A 20,358-nucleotide genomic window follows, 5' to 3' on the forward strand; every position below is an offset into this window, starting at 1 on the left:
TCATCAGAGCAGTCTCCAGATGTCCTTCTTGGGGGCCCCCTCCCTGTTAAAAGAGTTAAAACAAACTTTAAGATGTACATCATTTATTTTATAACAAGTTAATTTCCTTGCTCTTTTAATTCTACTTCGTCCTGACAGCGTATTGATAGAAAAGCCGGCATGCATGTGCTCTTGATTATTTATTCGTTTCATTGATGACAGACGTTGAATTACAGAAACGTCTGTTCCTAAAGGGTAAATGGCACTTGCAGACAGAGAGGCTGCTGAAATGGCCATTCAGCTAGAGGTGATGGAAAGGAGGGAGGGAAGTGCCCAGCTGATAAGCAGCCATGTCCACCAGAGCCTTTGGCCACAGAAAGAAATGGAAGTCATAAACAAGACTTCTTGGGGAAGGGCCTGCGCCATAGCACAGCAGGGAGGGCATTTGCCTATATGCAGTTGATCAGGGTTTGACCCCCAGCATCCTACCTGGTTCTCCGAGCCTGCAAGGAGCGATTTCTGAGTGCAGAGCCAGGAGTAACCCCTGAAAGTCTCTGAGTGTGTCCTCCCCCCCCCCCTAAAAAACGACTTATGGGAGTTCCAGGGTGTGTTATAGCCTGAAGTTCGGGCATCATTCTTTCCCAAGCAGCTTTGTTTTTTTGGTGGGGGGACACAGATATGCTGGAAACCGATAAGTGCTGTTGGTCTTAAATGGCATCTAATACGATTGCATTCATGCTAAGAGCGTCTCTTAACTGAATTAGAAATGTTTGGGTAGAAAACACAGACGCAGTGGAAATTTTAAAAAAGCAGTCATAATTAGAAGACAAATAGGTGTGGAATATTTTCGATCTGGTGGTCGCTTCAAGAGTCTATTTAGAGCCTTCTCTTCTTCTAATGGAAGAGGCCAACCCTTTCTTGGAAACTGTCATGAAAACAGACCAGAAATGTTTATGTGCCCAAAGGAGCAGTGAAGATGGCGGAATGTTTTTAAGGAGGGGCTCTACCAAGTAGTACTCAGGGCCAAGTTTATTAGGGTTCTTAAGGCCCAGGCTATGCTGGGGGTCTAACTTAGAGCCTCTCATAGGATAGGCACAAACTCTCCCTCCAGTCCCTTAGGAATTTTCCATTTTTCCCTGATTATATAAGAGATCAATTGCAGTTGAGAATTTCTCCTTTTATTATTGGTATCAGAAAATATGGCTTGGTTGATTCATGCTGAGACATGAGGAGGTGTGTGGCATTGTGGTTCTGGTTGGGAAATGTATTTGAAGGGATGGTCAAAAGGTTAAAGGGAGGGAGGGAAATAAAACAACTGGCTAGTCCGCAGGAGGCCTGAGTTTGGACCCCAGCACTGCATGGTCTCCCAAGCCCTACCAGGAACAACAACCCAGTATCAAGCCCATTGTAATCCTCAAACCAAAAAAAGTCTGAGCAGTGAGGCCAGAGTGATAGCCCAGTGGTTGGGACATTTGCTTTGCATGCGAGTTCAATCCCTGGCACCCCATATAGTCCCCCCAAGAGACTTTCAGGAGTAATTTCTGAAGGCAGATCCAGGAGTAAACCCTGAGCACCACCAGGAGTGACCAAAACACAAACAACAAAGAAACGAAACTCAAGCAAACAAAAATGTAAGAGCAAAAGAATAGGTCTCTAGGGGAAATACAGGCACCATTGTTTGTCAAAGCCATGACTCTTTCCCTGCTTACAATGTTTGCATGCATGTCTGGAATTTCTCTTAGCATCTGCCATGGTCTCTAATGTTCCAGGAAAGCTCACAGATCCTGTGCGGCCTCCTACAAGTTCCATTATCCTTTCACTTCTACTTTCTTGATTTGTTTCACTCAAGCCTGTCACCTTCAGCGAGTATGAATGGTCTCTCTCCTTGATATCTATGTTTGCATACACGTGTACATATATGTGCATATTAACACAGGCACATAGATGCTTTAGCTGATGTCGATTAGGGTTTGATAGAATCGTTCCGAGAGTGCTTTAAACACACACAGACTTGGTTGCTTTGCCTACATTTATAGCTGAAGTATTTTCAATCCCCAGGTTTCTAAAGAAGGAAACCCAAACTCAGAGGGCAGGGAACACTACACATCTATTTGGGGCACCCAAAATAGAGTAGCAAAAAGTCAGTGCTTTTCCCTAACCCATTACAAAGCACCTTTGTATTTATAGTTGCCATAAACGAACAGGAACCCAGTGGAAAGGGATCTAGCAAGAGAAATCCTTCCCTTCACTTTCTCTGACCCTTTCTGGGGAAAGGCAGCTCAGTGCTTGATTTCCTTCCCAGCGGGGCCTCTATCTGAGGCCGCATTACAATTGGTCCCCTGAATCTCCCCAGGGAAGGCCACAGTTGGGGCCCTTATCCCAGTGGCTGTGATTACAGGGCAGAATTACACCCACTCGGGGTGGGGATGGGGGGGTCAAGTGGGCCTCAGCCCCACCCGCCAGGCCAGGCTTCTGTATCTCAGAATGTACAAGGAGGCAACTCATGAATCCTTAAGGGTGCAGGCATGCTGACAGCAACTTTCCACTAAGCTCCAGAAATAAAGGTGGGCATGTGCCAGCCTCCAGCCACTCCCAGGAAGGAAAAATCATTAAAAAATAAATAAATAAAAGAGAGGGAGAGTGAAAGTTTTTTTTTTTTAAATAAGTAGCCTTAAAATAAAACAGAAAGCAAATCCCATAGAAATGAGTCAACTCAGGGAGAGATAGTTGCTGTATTGTAATTAGATTTATGCAAAATAAAATTAAAGGCATCCCATAAATTACTTAATGGATAATGAGACCTTGACTGTCTGAGTCAGAATCGGTTTGTTTTGCAAAGATCCTTTAATCAGCTCCCTAGGAGGCCCATGTCTGGCCAGCAGCTGAAATGAAGAGAGAAAAAGAGAGAGAGGACAGAGAGAGAGATGGGTGGAGAAAGAGAGGGGAGAGAGAGGGAGAGAAGAGAAAGAGGAGAGAGAGAGAATGAGAGAGAGAGAGAACGAGCACTGATCCTATGGCAGTCTTGCATTTTTGCCAGCCTCATTCTCAAGATTAGACACGAGGTGTATTAGTCCCCCAAGAAGTATACAGACTTTCTGTCAGGAGCACTGGTAGGGCCAGGACACTGGGCTACACCACCCAGACTTAGCTTGTTTGCTAAGCTGAGCCATGGGGTATGGAATGAATGAAGGACCCTTCTGGACTTCCGGCTTTGTCAAGAGAAAAGCAAGGCTCAGGGCTTGCTCTGAGGCTCTCCTGAAGTTCAGTTTTTGAAATCCCTGCCCTTCCTTGGGTCTGAAGTAACGTTTTGAAAGATAAAGTGGCGTGAAATTCAAGGCCCTGAAAAGACCTTGGGACTGTCTGGTGGACACAAATGACACATCCTTGAGAATTCCAGGAATGAGGACAGAGATTTGTTTCTTTGTCCCTGAACTTCACTCTGGCCTTGAATCTGAAGACACTTCACCATCTTCTCTCTCTCTCTGGAGAGGATGATGGGATCTCACAGGCCAGGGACCAAGGATTCAGGTGGGCCTCTGGGGCCACTGTTCTCCTCTCCACAGGATCCTTTTTCAAGGATTTAAAAACACAAAGCCGAAGCAGTGGCGCAAGCAGTAGGGAGTCTGCCTTGCACGCGCTAACCTAAGATGGACCATGGTTTGATCCCCTGGCATCCCATATGGTCCCCCAAGCCAGGAATGATTTCTGAGCGCATAGCCAGGGGTAATCCCCGAGAGTCACTGGGTGTAGCCCAAAAAGCAAGCAAAAACAACACACACACACACACACACACACACACACACACACACACACACACACACACACACACACAAAACAGCCCTATCACTGCCTTTGAGTCTCCAGAGGCTGGCTCCATGCAGGCCAAAGCCCCAGTTCTGAGTCAGTCTGGAATTTTTCTAGAATAAACCCCATCTGGGAGGGAACTCTCTGGTGTGGTCTATGGAGCTTTCTTTGCCTTATTTTGGCTGACCAGATACATCCTTGGCCAACCCTTTTACTCTGTTGCTACAGAAAACAGGGACCCCAGGACTTGTGCGTCCAAGAATAGCTTCCTATAGGATCCTTGTACTCTTAGTGGTCTTTATCCCAAACTGGAGGTCTTTGCTAGAACTTATATCATTGGGCCCCACTTCCCCAGGCACCCAGGTTAATATCCCAGGCTTTAAAATCTGCATTTCTATGCATCCGATCTGAAAATTTGAAAATTACTGGACTAAGGTTTCTGGGTTTTGAGGCTCAAATCATTTCCATGGTCACCTCCCCCCCCCCCCCCCCCAGCCTTCTGGACAGTAGCAGGATCACTCCAGGGCCCCCTGCTGGAACTTTTTTTAGTGACTTAAGCAGTTACTATTTTGGTCTAGGTTCAAAGGAAAATGCTGGTCCATATACAAATGAAAATGTTCACTGGAGGACCAGGAGTTCATTGGGTAAATATTTGTTAAGCATATTTCACATACCAGCCTCAAGCTGACCTCAGGGCATTTGCACATAATTCACAGAGTCTATTCTGTATACAGGGCAAGTCCTTAGGTGCTTATGTGGGGAGAGGTGGTTGGATAAATCAATATTTACAGTTCTCATGAATTAAGGAATAATGCTATCTCCTTCAAAAGCCTTTCTAAGCTGTGTTTAACGAAGGGCGATTGGAGGTCACCAAAAGGGGAATGAGAACAGCCAGGTAGAAAGAACTCACTTTGGGATACAGGGTGGTGGCAGGCTGCTCGGTCTCAGCATCCCAGTGGGTCTCCCAGGACAAATTTATCTCCTCTGTGAAGAACTGAGAAAAACAGGAGGAGCACCAGTAGATTTTGAATATATGAGGAGAGCAGGAAAGGGAATACCACAACAGAACCAAGTCAGAGAACTCTTTTTTTTTTTTTAAATAATATCTTTATTTAAGCACCGTGATTACAAACATGTTTGTAGTTGGGTTTCTTATTGCAAAATTCTGCCCAGGTTCTCTGCCCTTGATGAACTCCGGGGGCTGGTATTGATGGGCTTGTTGGAAATAAAGCTTAATCCCAGGCTGAAAGGAAGGGAGGAATGTAGACACACCAGTAAGGCATTGATCAGGAGGAGATGGAATAGAAAACCTGGAAGAGAAGGTAAGCAAGAGTGTCTGCTTTCTGATCAGCCCAGAAGCTTCTAGAAAAGCTTCTAGAAATGGTATCTTGCATCTCATTAGCAGACATATTTGCACCTTTTTTACTAAGTGGAAATAGCTGCCCTCCTCATACAGATGTGTCTATGAGGGGCCCCAGTGGGAAAATAAATTAAAAAAAATGCCCCTGGGTGTCCCTTCCCTATGGCAGACAATATGGGATGGAAACTTGCCTCTCCTCAAAGCCACCCCACCACTTCTGCTCCAAGGCTGTATGTGCAGGCTGTGTGGACACCAGAGGAACTGCTGGGGCCTGAGAGGACTTTCATTCACTCTGGGGCAGTAGCAGAAGAGGGGGGTGGGGAAGCAGGGAGGGAGAGCAGGTTTGAGGCCTTTATAGTATCTCTGTGGGTTTCCCTTTAGCTGCAAAGCAAGGCAGGTTGTGAAAGAAAAGATGTCCCAGATCAGTGCCATGGGCTCCCCTGCGCAGTTGCTCTTTGATCGCCCAGGCACTGCTCTGTTGCAGAATTTGTGGCTGGAGCTAGGCCATCCCCCAGCACCAACTTGCTCATGGGAGAGAAATAAGGTGGAGCTGTAGAAAAATGCGAGTGTATTTATTCAATTAACGTCCTCACAACCTAGTGTCTCCTTTTTTGGGAACAGTACTTGTGTGTTTACACAATACTTCTGGGTTGCTTCTATTATCTCTCCATTGTGACAGGGCTTCTGTCAAGTGATGGAAGGATTGTACTGATATTTTATAGATGAAGGAACTGGATTTTGGAGAAATGGATTTACCCAAGATCATAAGATGAGGAAATTCCATGAAACCAGGGCTAGAAACTGACCCATAACACAGATGAATTTCTACTGTTGAAAAAATACTGTGATGAGTGATTGGAGGAATGCAAAAGCACCCTCCAACACACCCTCCAACACACACACACACACACACACACACACACACACACACACACACACACACACACCCCTCACACAGAGTAGCATCAATGGAAATAGAATGTGTGCTCTTTGGATAATTTTGGAATTTTTTAAGTGGAACAAAGAAGTGAGACTACTTAAATAATAAATTGTTAAATACGATCAAGTCACACTGTTTTATGTACATGGCATATTAGGGAGATATTTTTACATTTTTGTTTTCCTACTATTGCTTTGAAATTGGTCTTATTTTACACTTAGCACACATCTCAACTTGGATACTGAATTCTCATGGAAATACTTGCATGATAGTTTAGATTTTATAAGCTTAGAGTTGAAAAGAACACCTTAAAAAATATACACATAATTAAGTCAACCTAAATCTAAATAGTTTTCTAATAAGTGAAGAAACTGTCAGCTTTTAAGCTAAATTCCTTGGTGATTTCAAATAAATAAAAATTACATAAAAAATAAAAATTCAAATAAAATAAAATTGCCATTTAGATTTTCAATGACATGGACACATTGCAAGAGCTCAGTAGCCATTTGTGGCTAATGGCTTTTTGTCCAGTGACTGAAACCCAAACCCAACCTTCCCATGACCTGCATGCAGGCTGGCCAATCTAATGTGGGTCTCTGTGTTAGCAACACTAGTCTTCTCCCTGGACTACTCTGGTGAAGCATGGTCTCTTCCATTCCTATCCATCACTGCCCATCTTCCTTGATGACCTTTATGCATTAAATCCATGCCCCCCCCCCTCCACAGCTACCTGCCTATACCCCCTTCATAAAATGGAGTTTACATTGATCTGGGTAGCTGCATTTTTCTTATCTTTCAGGTTAGAAACAGGCAAGAAGCTGGAAGAAAGTGGATCCTTGAGATGCTAAGATTACAATAAGCCATGCAATATGATACTCATCTTTCTTTCTGGAAATTCTTTGACTTATATTTGATTCTGGAAGCTTAGCTTCTCTGCACTTATTTTTTTTTATTTTGGGGCCTACACGGTGTGGTACTCAGGGTTTACTCCTTGTGGGGTTCAGAGGATGATATGCAGTGCCAGAGATTGAATTTAGCTTGGCAAACACCCTCCTTGCGATACTATTGCATCAGCCCCCATGCTCTCTACATTTAAAAGTATGTTCATCTTAGGCTGGAGAGATAGAGCACAAGGATAAGGCACTTGCCTTGCATGAAATGATGCAATTTGAACCCTGGAACCACATAGGGGCCCCTGAGCACCCCCAGGAGTGAGCGCAGAATTAGTAATAAACTCTGAGAACTACCAAGTATAACCCCCACAACAAACAATAAGAAACGTGTGTGTGTTTACCTAGATAGTAGATAGCATCTGAATATCGAAATTTCAGTTGAAATTTTCATGTGTCCAAAAGTTGGAATCTGTTTCTCTCAGGGCAGGGAAAAATATCTTTTTTTTTATCTACAAGTAAAAACAAAGCTACGTCATTCACTGGACTAGATGGTTTCTGTGTGAATTTCAGAAATACTTGAGGAATCAATTATTCAGTAGCCATTTCTGCATAAGTACATTTGCCTGTCTCTGTCCCTACACATGAAGCCTCAGCACAGACCTTGTGGCTGTTGAGAACGACCATCCCTGTGCCTTTTATCCTGTGGCCTCATCAGACCCTGGCCCATTGGGCTCAGGGCCTCTATAAACTACCGTGCGAATATGAACTCGTTGTGTCAGACCCATCATTTGAAATCACCCTGTTATTAGGGCCTCTGTTCCACTGAATACTGGGCAGGAATGCTTCCTGTCCTTTGCTTCCCTTCTTCTTTGTTCTCCAGGGGAGTTACAGGTGGGGGTGGAAGTAATGAGGGTGCAGGCCCAGGCTGGTCTGTGAAACCCAACCCAAAGTCAATTTGGTGATTAAACTCATCTTCTTAAACTCCCTAACCTGAGCTAGTGGATGTGAGCTGCTGGGAGCACAATACTTGCTAAGCCAACAAGCAGGAGCCTGTCTGTCCCCTCGCATACTTACAACTGAGGTTAGGTATGCAACAGAGCTTTCCAGGTTGCACACTCTGCCTCTCTTCAATGCATATATAATTAGGACACCCTCCAGTGCTTCTGCTCACGAGTTCAAGTATGGGGATGAAGTGGCATTTCCACTCGTCTCAAGAGGTGTCCTGCTAAAGCAGCGCATAATCTGATCAACTTGACTAATAGCCTGGCTTCTCTTCTCTGTTTGGGGTCTCTCTTCAGACTCTGCGACTCACCAAGAGCCCTCCAGACAGAGAAGCCTGCTCAGCTTGGGTCACCCGGAGTGAAACCTAATTGACTGTGGGGGTCTATTTTTTTTCTTCTTTAGGGAGTGTTTGTGAGCCACTCAAGAATTATTGCTCTCTGAACATAATTGATACCTGCCGATTGAAAAGAATCTGCTTCCGGTCTTCATTAATGGCTTAGGTAGAGAATTTTTTTAGGACAGGGAGGAGAAACAAGTCTTGCAGGTAGTTTGTGACAAACGTAGCTTCTAAAAATGATCGACTTCTGAGGCTGGAGAGATAGCATGGAGGTTAAGGCATTTGCCTTGCATGCAGAAGGACAGTGGTTTGAATCCCGGCATCCCATATGGACCCCGAGCCTGCCAGGAGTGATTTCTGAGTGTAGAGCCAGGAGTAACCCCTAAGTGCTGCTGGGTATGACCCCCCCCCCAAAAAAAACCCAAAAAAAATCAGCTTGTAATATGTCTTTTATATATAGCTTTGTCAAGTGTTGTAACCTTAAAAAATTTTTTTAATTAAGGCACTGTCATGTTTTTATTGTTATTTTTTGGTTTTTGGATCATACCCAGTGGCTTTCAGGGGTTACTCCTGGCTCTGCACTCAGAAATTGCTCCTGGCAGGCATTGGGGACCATATGGCATGCCAGGATCCAAACCACTGTCTGTCCTAAGTCGGCTACGTGCAAGGCAAACCCCCTACCGCTGTGCTATCTCTCTGGCCCCACGGCACTGTTATTTTCAGTTAAGCATGACTGAGTTTTAGGTATAATATGCTTCAACACCAATGCCATCATTCATGTCAACTTACTTCTACTAAATTCCTCCGTTTTCTCTCCAATACATAAGTCTACCTCTGTGACAGGCAATTGTTAATTTATAAAAATAAATTAGGCATTGTGGTTTATAATACGTTTACTGATAGGGATGTATGTATATTGATATTCTAACATCACTCCTTCAGTACATTTTTCTTTTCTTTCTTTCTTTTTTTTTTTTTGTTTTTTTGGGTCACACCTGGCAGTGCTCAGGGGTTCCTCCTGGCTCTATGCTCAGAAATGGCCCCTGGCAGGCACAGGGGACCCTATGGGATGCCGGGATTCGAACCACCGTCCTTCTGCATGAGAGGCAAATGCCTTACCTCCATGCTATCTCTCTGGCCCCCTTTTCTTTTCTTCTTTTCTTTTCTTTTCTTTTCTTTCCTTCTTTCTTTATTTTTTCATTTTTCATGTTTTTTATAATTTTGCTATCCTTCAAAGTATCCAAAGATAGGGCCAGAGTAGTAGTACAGTAGGTAGGATGCTTGTCTTGCACGCAGCTTGACCTAGTTTACTTATTCCATATGCTGCAACTTCCCATATGCTTCCCTGAGCAGTGCTAGGAATGAACCCTGAACACAGAGCCAGAAGTAACCTCTGAGCAGTGCTGGGGATGACCCCAAAACAAACAACCAAAAAAAAAATCTAGGACCAGAGAGATAGCATGGAGGTATGGTGTTTGCCTTGCATGCAGAATGACGGTGGTTTGAATCTCAGCATTGCATATGATCCCCAGAGCCTGCTGGGGGTGATTTCTGAGCGTAAAGCCAGGAGTAGCTCCTGAGTGCTGCTGGGTGTGACCCAAAAACCCAAAAAAAAAAAATTTCATAGAAATTAAATATGCTGATTTTGGAAATCCGACTTGAACAATGGTGGTATGCCATAGACTTACCAAAGAATACAGCCTTTTAAGGTTTTAAAAGGCTTTGACTCAGTTCCAAATGGAATAGTAGTGAACTATGACAAACTTGCCTTTATTCATTTAGTCCATGAGTCACATCAGGAAAATCAGTCAGCAAGTGTTTCTGAGAACCTAATAGATGTCATGGAGTAAAGCACTGTAAAGCGCCGTGGATTCCAAAGTGAAAACTAAAAAGAATAGCCCTAATCCTTCCAGTATTTACAGTGTGATGACAAAACTTCCCATTAAATAAGTAGCACCAGAAGAGAGGAAGCTTGAAGCCTGAGAAAACGTATTGGACCTTCAACCTCTTGTGTCAGCTCAAGTCTCTGTAAGCTAGAAAGGATTTATGGGGGAAAACAAGGAACCCACACTAAATCCAAAATGACAATGCCTTTGTTATATGGAGAGACACATCCCAAGTAATAGTTTATAACTTTTCTAACAATAAAAATCAATGCCCTATGTGGAAATTAATTGGAAGGCAGAGATCTAATACAGTGTTTTGGCGATTAAGCGTATTAGATTGAATTGTTTCAGAATGCCTAATTATTGTGTCTGCCACACTCATCTATTTGAGTCATTCCTCACTTTTGGACTCCTGCCTGGATCATTTTTGCAATACGGTTGCAGCTTGGTCCTCTTTCCAACTTTCTCCCATGAGTCTCTAAACGCACAGCTCGAAATTGTTCTTTTGCAAAGATAATAAGTTAAAGCTTTTGCTTTATAGGTGAACATCATTGGATTTGGGTGTGAACTCATGTTTTTTTTTTTTTTTTGCAGGTTAATCATTTAAAAGTGCCTGTGTGAAGTCACCATTGCTGGACAACAATAGCTGGGAGTGCTTGTTGGGTTCAGATCTTAATTTTTGTGTGTCCATTACATGTGACCTGCTCTTACAAGTGGATGAAGATACCTCAATGGTCTGACTTGACCAACTGCTTGACTTTAGAATTTCAAGAGGTGGAGGGGGCAAAAGCCAGCCTTTGCCTTGAAGTCTGAGTGGCTTAGTCTGAATGCTGTGAGCTGAACCTTCTCCTAAGAAGTGCCATGGTATTGTCGTCACTTTATTAAAAACTAGTTGTGTCTGCAAAACAGTCAAGAGACTCGGACGTTTACAGCCAGAGATGACAGTGAGCGTGCTTTTATTGAGGCCCATAGTCTTCAAGTGGGGCCTATTGATTGATGAGTGATTGTCTGCAGAGAAATCCCCTCCTTGCTCATATTTCTTGGGCTGGACTTCATTTAACAATTTTATCACTTACATTCTGACTTACATGTGGGCTTTTCCACAGCAGTAGCTTTGGCATCATTGGAACTTGGATTGGACTGCATTGTTTCACAGGAACTCACATAATCCAAAGTCTATTGTCACCATGGCCTTGAACGTCGCCCCCGTGAGAGATACAAAATGGCTGACCCTGGAAGTCTGCAGACAGTTCCAGAGAGGGACCTGCTCACGCTCCGACGAGGAATGCAAATTTGCTCACCCCCCAAAAAGTTGCCAGGTTGAGAATGGAAGAGTCATTGCCTGCTTTGATTCTCTAAAGGTAAGAAAGATGTGTTTTATGGGCCCCTAGCAGCCATGTTGGACTTGCCTCTGGAATGCTTGACCTTGTAAATGTCCGGAAGTTTAAGTAATTGTGTTTAGATTCTGTTTTATTGTTGTGATTATTGAGAGATTTTTTTTGGCTTACATTTTTTTTATTTTTACACATCAGGCATATTTAAATCAAGCATATTTAAGATCCAGATTGAAATTAACACTCGATGGTTTAATCAAGTTTTATTTCGGGGCTGGCATGACATTCAAGGATCCAAGAGTTTTACATCAAAGTCTGGCTTGTGACAACTAAAGATAAATATTTTATTAATGTTTGATCTTCCAGGGGTTACATAAAGGTGAAGAAATTGAAAATGTCAGTTATGTGCCAGTAATTCTGTTTCACCTCTTGGAGAAGTTTCTGCCCTTGTGACTTTCTTTCTTGATCTAAGTCTTGCCAAGCCACCAGTTGATAGACTTCTCCATCTTCTTGACAATGTCATGACTAACAGAAACTATGAAGCAGACTTTCAAAAGTTTTAAGAGCCTACTGTGCATAAATGAATCTCAAATATGACAGGGGAAGAAGTGAATGGGATTCAAAATAGTATCATTGATAGCCTCCCTGTCTGCTAGGGAAATAGCACATGGACAAAGAAAGACTGGTACTTAATGCATGCAAGGAGGAATTGAAAGTAAACTTCTGTGGCAACTGTAGGATACACATGTGGCATCCAGCTAAATGTCTCAAACATGTCTTAGGAAGCACTGGCTGGCCCTTGAATCTGACTAACCGGGTTGAGTTTGGACTTCAAGAAATGAAGGGATTTTAATGAGAGATCTCATTGAAAACAAGTGTGTGTGAGTCAGCACATATTTCTTTGAGGTTTATTTCACTCTAAAATTATGATTTCTAAGAAACCCAGGCCACGTAGCACATAGTCATGATACTGTTTTTCTATGGAGATAAGATAGATTGATTTAAAAAAAAATAAAAGAAGCATTGAACATTTATATCTTTGCAGAATGTCACATCAATCAGATTGCCATGTTGTAAAAGATAAAAAGAAAAACTTGATCTGTATCTTTGACATATGCTTTATAAAATAACTGTGTTGAATTTATAAAATAGTGACCATAGCTTATTCTTAGATTTGAAAGAATGGGGTATGTTTGAGGGAGAAAATTTATCTTAAAGTTAAAATATATGTCTTAAAATATATAAGACAGAGTTGAAATATGATTTCGATTATATCTTTAAATATCTCTTCCTATGGAAGTATGCACAAAAACATAGCACATTTACAGTTCAATATGGTCTTTAAATTAATGTAATGTAAAAATTTCCTTACACTATTTACCTCAGTAATTACCTCTATTTTATTCCTTTTTTATAAAAAGTAATTCAATTAAATGTTAAATTATGAAAAAATTTACACATAAATGAATAGTTGGAGCTATCATAATATGATATAACAACATAGCACATAGTTATGTCATTATTTCTTTTTCCTTTAGTCATAAACTAAAGTAGGCATGTTTTATTTCTGTGTCCATTATCAAAGGAAATATGCAACATATTAAGCATTATAGAGCTTTTTTCAAGAGTATATTTTCTATTTCTGTTCTAAAAAGCAATAATTTAGAAGCTTAAAACATCAGGAATATATTGTTTTACAGTTCTAGAAGGGACTATCACTTATGTACAATGAAGCTTTTATTAGGGTTTGAGGATTCTAAAGCAATATTGGTTAAAAAAAATAAAACAACTTAAAAAGTCACCTGGAGCAATTGTACAGTAGATGGGGCATTTGCCTAGCACAGGGCCAGCCCAGATTACATTCTTGGCATCTCACATAGACCCCCAAGCCTGCCAGGAGTAATCCCTGAGTACATAGCCAGGAGTAACCCCTGAGCACTGTTGGCTGTGGTCCCCAGAAAGCAAATCAAAGCAAAATAAAAGACAACTTTGAGATAAGGAAACAGGTCATTTTCTAGGTCCTTTTTACTGCCTTTATTTCATTAATCTGTGTTTTTCATGACAGGAGATTAGATAGTAACTGAATAACATTAATATTTGTCAAGTTTCTTAAAACTTACATTCTTTAAACTGATGAGCAAAGCACAAGGGAAATATTCACACCATCAGATGGTGAAATATTTCTCAGGTTGTCAACAGAACAGCAGCTCCGCCATCTTCTCAGCTCTTTCTTCATTGAAATCACCAGAACTACAATTTTTATCCATGGAGGCAGGGTTAAGCATAATTTTGTCTTAGTGAGACTGTCGAGCACTATACAGGTGAGGAGAAACTATAAACTTCATTTTTAGAAGTGTCTTCTGGAACTATTTTTAAGAGTAAAGCCATGTCCTATAGGATCTCAAGTTTGGTTGGTTATCTTTTAGAATTGTAAGTTTACAGGTGAGCTGCACATGTGATGCTCCATATTTTAAAAGTTGTCCAACCAAAAAGGCACAAAAGAGGCTTGAGTCAACTATTACTCAACCACTTCCCATTGGTTGGATGTATTCTGTCTCACTTTCTTGATTTTGTTCCCTTTTCAGTGAGTGAAACTGACTCACAGCTGCCCAGGGCCAAATACCATGGTACCATATTCAACCATGCAAAGGGGTTTTCTCCCATATTCCAGCCACAAGCATAGAAATTAAGACAGACTTTCTAAAATCATAGTGAAAAAGAAAGGCGATGATGGGCCTAATGAAGTGATTTGATTTTATTTAACTTAACATAGATAAAGAGACATTACTCAATGGAACCAATCTCTGCTAGAGATGACCAATTCTTCTAATTCAGACAGACCAGGGATTTGCAGGAACACAGAGAAGGTACATCATTTGAGACAAGGCATTTCACTTCCTTGACTTCAATTTCCTCTTATAAAATTGATATCATGATTCCTATTTCATAAGACTAACAGGCTAGATACCCATTAGTTTCTTGCTCTCAGTAATAAAGGATCAAGTAGCACAGGAGAGCCATTGACTTTCGAGGACGGGCAAGATTGCTTCCAACTCTGGCAGAGACGATCTCTTAATGTGCTCGGTCTGTTACTGCCTGTATGATAATACCCCGCAATGCAAATTAATCCTGACATAAAATAAATCAAGTGTGAGGCAGAAACAGCATTGTGTTATTATTACCAGGGGTTTGTGGCAAACACTGTTCTTTCGTATTGCAGATATGCTAAAGGATTCTCTGTTGGATCGTTATAAATACAAGTGCTTCAGAGTCTGAGTATTCCAATTTTTGTTTTTGTTAGGAGTTATTTGTATAGAATAGTAAACTTCTCTAAGTATATGTTGAATGAACTTGTGGGTGCTTGGAAAAGAGACTTGACTTCTCAAGTGCCAGGGTTCTACCTATATAAATACATTCATAGACTATCTTTCGGAAAATAGATTTCTTATGTTTGCACACGAGTCACAACTGTCCCTTACTGGAGTTTAGGTGTAAGCACTTGGCATGCCAGTCTATGTTATTTTTGTTTCAATTGCAGTGTTACTATGAACAATGGAGTTGCTTAGATGTTTACCAGAAGGCCAGTTACAATCCAGAACACTATGTTCCACAAGTTAGGTTAACATGACAAAATGCAAATTGCTTCATGAGCAACTAACTTCCCTCTTAACACCAGTCTGGACCAAACTTGCCTTGTATCTGCCTTTATAACATATAAACCACTTTTCGTCACTGTTGAGACGTCCAAGATAGTTGTTATTTTTTTTTTCACAAGGGTGGTTCCATAACTGACAGTAATAAATTCGGATATTTGCATAGGTGGAAACATGTAGAAAAGGGTAAATGAATTAATTTTTGTGCTTGCGGAGATGAAAGGTTTTATCATCTATCTCCCAAGTGTCAGGCATTTAATATATTTATATAAGCCATTAAATTTCAGCAGTTTAAAGATGGAAACAACTTTTAAACTCATGTTCTAATTTTGGCACACCAAAAAAGAGCACACACTAAAACCTTCCTTCTAGAATATTGGGGAACATGGTTTAGAGCTTACATAATCTTTCATAATAAAGCTTAGTTCTAAGACACTATGATTCTTTTAGCACCTTAGTTAGGTGACGTCACTCCTCTTTTCAAGGCCTTCAGAACTTCCCGTCTCACCTCCAGGAAAGACCAATTCTTGTCAAGGGTGTGCAGGTTCTTTGAGATGCACTTCTCACCTCACTTCTACATCCCACTGGCCCTTCTCCAGCCTGTTCCAAACACCTCCATTATTGTTCTCTGAATGTATCAAGCAGGATGCCAGACCAGGCATTAGCACTGAGGTTCTGCATTTCCATGAACATTCCTGCCTTTATTACCTGATCAGCTTAGATTCCTCACATCTCACCTTTCTCAAAGGCCAACTTGACAGAGAAATCTTTCAGCCCATTATATTTCAGATAGGATAGTGAGTCCCCCTTCCCATATGACCCTTACAGTTCTCCCCAAAATTCCTCCATGTGATTGTCCATTGACTGTTTTGTGTTTTATTGGTTATCCGTCTTCTGATTCTAGTCTACTACCATCTCCACTCTAGATAGGGGCCATTGATGGTGTCTGTTGGGGTCACTGGTATTCCTTATAGCCCAGAAGACTTTCTTTTATCTGGGATGTTGAATGGAAGGAGCTGGGTACCAGGAATAGCTATGGTTCTGCCACAGGCTGATGGATGACACTACTACTAGTGTAGTCTACTGGTTGAGACCAGTCTCCTCTGTGTGATCAGCATCTCCAGAAGGGGTACAGTGCCCAATCTGTGCTGTTTTGGGATCTCTTCTGTTCTCATATGTCAGTAGATTTCAAATCAGGTTGCTCAGTTTAAGAATTGGGAGTCACAGGTCTTAACTCAGGAAGAATAATTCAATGTTAAAAAGTCAGCCAGAAAACCTCTTGCTTTATTTTCAGAAATTGTGGTTAATTACAGGAGATACTTTTATTTTGTTTTGGGCAATACCTAACTGTGCTCAGGGTTACTTGTGACTACACTCAAAATTCACTCCTTATGTGGTGCTGCAGATGGAACCAGGTTTGGCCACATGCAAGGCAAATGCCCTATCTACTGTTGCTCCAGCCCCCATGAGCTACTTTTTATTTTTCTCCCAGTTTTTCAAAATTTCAGGAATGTATTCAGGGATGTGGCTCAGTGGAAGATGTGATCAACATGTCTGAGGTCCTGGATTCAATCCCTGACATTAAGTGAAAATAAGACCAAACAGAACACCACTTTTCAAAAAGATTTAACACACACACACACACACACACACACACAAGAAGCACTGTTTATTTATGCAGGAGAGGCTAGCTATAAGTTAACTGATATTTAAAATAGATTAATTGTTATCTTTATGGATGATAGTTTCATCCATAAAAAGAAAAGACTGCTAATACTAGGTCAGTCACTTGGGGACTGCTCTTAAAAATTTTTGTTTGGCTTTGACCTTAAGTACCCTCTTTGGGCTGCCCCTGAAATAAAGCTAATTCTACTGAAAACCCTTGGCTGTTTTTCTCTGCTATATTCCCAGTTTTGATGCCAACATGTGCCTTCAGACAATCCTGTTGTTATTGATATAAATCACTTAGACTTAAGTGGTCTTAGACTTACCGGCTGGGAACTTTCCATGCATGATCCTTGTCTTCTAGCAACATTAGCAGATCCATGTTATCTAGCTACACTTCTAGATGTGGGGTCAGATTCAAATTCAAATAACTCACAGGTGACTCTGATCCTTATAGTGATGGCGAAAGCAGCTGGGCCCAGGAGAGTGTCACTTTAAAGCTGACACTATCCATCCTCTTCAAGAAAAAAACAAAGCCATTGATAGCATGATTCTAAAGCACCTAATTGCTCATTGCTGTTCATGTTTAACAAGCTTAGCATATTGAAGTACAAACACATTCTAAAATAGAACCCCCTAGGAATAAACCTGTTGAGGTACTAGAAAATGAAATATTTCAAAGAGAAACAGCCAGAGAAAAAAAGCGAAGCACATGTTGTATTTATTTTTGTTTGCATCTGTGTACAGATATCACACCTTCACTTACTCCATCTTAGTAATACAAATGGTTTGGGTCCAAGGTGTTGAGGTGTGTGTATGCGCCCATGTGATTTTGAAATGCACAACTGAAGATGTTCGGATTTGATATAGTACAGCAGATGATTATGTTCGAGATTATTCTTGGGCCAGCCATTGTAGTTTCTGTCGAAGGCTATTTCCACATTATCTGGCTTCTGCCTTCCCTTTCCTTTCTTTAGCTCTTCTTTCCTATTTTACTTCTCTTATCATCTCTTGGTCCACTTGTTCCCAGATGTGAATCATCTCCCAGTATTAAAAGTTTTTTTTCTAGCTTTTGTTCAGTGACCTGCCTTGAAAGTAGGTCTTCATTCCTGGATTCTAGCCCTGCCTCAGTGTCACTGAGTCCCCAAACTTGGGTTTATGCCCTTTCCTTGGCAGTCCTATTAGACCAAAAGCATACTACATACCATATATAAATGGTCACTTTCCCTTCAACATTTTATCAATGAAAACACTTTATCCTGCCCCCCACACCAAGCCAGCAATCAACTCTACCCATCATTCTCCAACCCAAACTTAGTTTGACCCGATCACTATGCAAAGTCTTTTTGACTATTTGCTTTAGCTTTCAGTTAGGACAAGAAGATAGTTATTACTCTGTATAAGCAGGGGGCATTAGTTTCAATGACTTTAATGAGCCTTCTGGGACAGAAGATTCTCAAGTCCGAGATAGGATGGTGTATAGGTGGCATTTATAGATCCTGCCAATTTGTATTCATCTGCTAAGAAACAAGGTCCACAGAAAAACATCTGCATTCTAGCCTACTTTTCGTTTAGAGTCAGAAGCAGAAGAGAGCCAGATGAGATAATTCCTGTAGTCGTTGATTAGGACTGTCATAACACAACAGTATAAAGACCAGTGGCTTTAACGACAGAATTATATTGTCCCCATTCTGGTGACAAAGTGTTGACAGACCCCACTGCATCTGCCTTCTATGGTAGGATCCTTACTGTTTCTTAGCTCATATTCCTTGGCTTATGGTGGCTTTACTTTGATCTCTGCATTCAGCTTCAGATGTTTGACTGTCTCTGTTTGATTCATCTTCCTTCTGCTCAAGTCTCCGCCAAAATGACCCCTTACAAGAACATACCACATTATCTTAGGGACCTGTCTTTCTCTATTGTGATGTCTCTATCACGATCTGATTTCCAAACAAGAAAATGAAGAATGGGGGTCTAGGACTGGAATGGGAGGCTAAAACTGCAATATATCTTAAATATGTTCTCCCTCTGAAGGACTCTGTCTGAGAGATCAAAGGTTTGGAACTCCAATATGTCTTGGGGGTTGGGGGAAAATGGCAGTTACCCAGAGCTAACCTAGAAAGCATGAGAAATCACATTGATACTGTAACTCAGTGATCACAAATTAGGCTCTGGCAGAAGAACAGAGACTTAAACAATCCCATTTTGGGGGCAGCAGAAAAAGTGTAGTGGGTAAAGTGTTTGCCTTGCATGCATCTGACCTGGGTTCAATCCATCCTGGTACCACATATGGTCCCTTGAGCATTGCCAGAATGATCCTTAAGCTCAGAGCCAGGAGTAAATCCTGAGTACTGAGTGGCCCCTAAACCAAACAACAGCAGCAACAACAACAACAACAACAACAACAAAAGTTCAGATTTAGTTCTGTGATCATCCTATGATCGTTATACTCCGTGATAAAATAGATTTTTTAAAATTCAGAGAAAAAAAATGACCAAGCCAATATTCCCCTGCAAATGAATAGATTAAAATATTGATTGTAACTTTAATTATACTCCGTAACAATTACATTTGTTTACTTTTTACTTTGCCTTGGGCAGGGATGCTAACAAGAGTTAGCATCCATGTAGCTGTTTTATGAAACCATTTCTCAGTAGCGCTTGAGAAAAAGGTATTTGTCATGATAAAGAATTTGTTTATTATTCTATTGTTTTTTCCTAAAGGTGAAGATTTTATCTTAATACTAGTAACCCTTTATTTGTTATTAAACTTTTATTTTTATTTGAGGGTTTTGTTACATACAGTGATAAATTAGGGAGGCAAAGATCATTTGAAGTCAAGCCTTTTTGCATGCAATTGTATGTTTCATGATGCCTCTTTGGGTTCTATTGCATTATCGTTCTGTAGACACATTCATTTATTCCCTCTATAACTGTACAAAATCTGTAGAAATCTGCAGGTAGTATAAATGGATGAGTCAATGGTCACTGATAAGGAGACGCTATAGTCTGCAGTACAGAAGAACTCATACCCCTTTAAAGATGGCAGCTACTAACTGCCATGTAATAATCAAGAAGGTTTCAGTTTTACTCTGGTTGTTTTGGGTGATTTTACAAGCTATTTCCATTTCAATTTGATGCATCATTGCAGTACAACATTATGTAAGTTTGGAGTATGCATTATGCAGAATCAACCTGGGTATAGTATACCTAAAGTTGGCTTCATCAGAATTATTGAATTTCCACTAACTTGGTTGAAAAAAATTTAAACCTTCAAGTTCAAGTGAGATGTAACTACTGGGTGGATTCAACCTATAGACCACATCTATTGGATGGTCTCTAATGAAAATATCGATTACTGTGACCAACAGAGCTGATTGCTGGGAAATCTTGAGCCATGCAGATCACATCTCTCATTTTTAGAAATGTAAATTGAGTACATTCTTAAACCACTCCTTATCTACCTGGACGTTCTGAACTCACAATTGCTTTTGTGATTAACTCTC

At 41.0% G+C, this 20,358-nt stretch overlaps 1 protein-coding gene across 8 annotated transcripts in view; it reads left to right on the top strand.

Moving 5' to 3' along the window:
* The window catches only part of MBNL2 (muscleblind like splicing regulator 2), a 172,203-nt gene that overhangs the window by 42,829 nt on the left and 109,016 nt on the right, over positions 1-20,358 (top strand). For all 8 annotated transcript variants that reach the window (XM_049778708.1, XM_049778707.1, XM_049778711.1 and 5 more), the window contains exon 2: positions 10,796-11,562. In XM_049778708.1, coding sequence (XP_049634665.1) covers positions 11,389-11,562 — 174 coding nt within the window. In that variant the 5' untranslated portion in view covers positions 10,796-11,388. The remainder of the gene's footprint in view (positions 1-10,795; positions 11,563-20,358) is intronic.

The sequence above is a fragment of the Suncus etruscus genome, chromosome 8 (assembly GCF_024139225.1).
Source record: "Suncus etruscus isolate mSunEtr1 chromosome 8, mSunEtr1.pri.cur, whole genome shotgun sequence".
NCBI lineage: Eukaryota > Metazoa > Chordata > Mammalia > Eulipotyphla > Soricidae > Suncus > Suncus etruscus.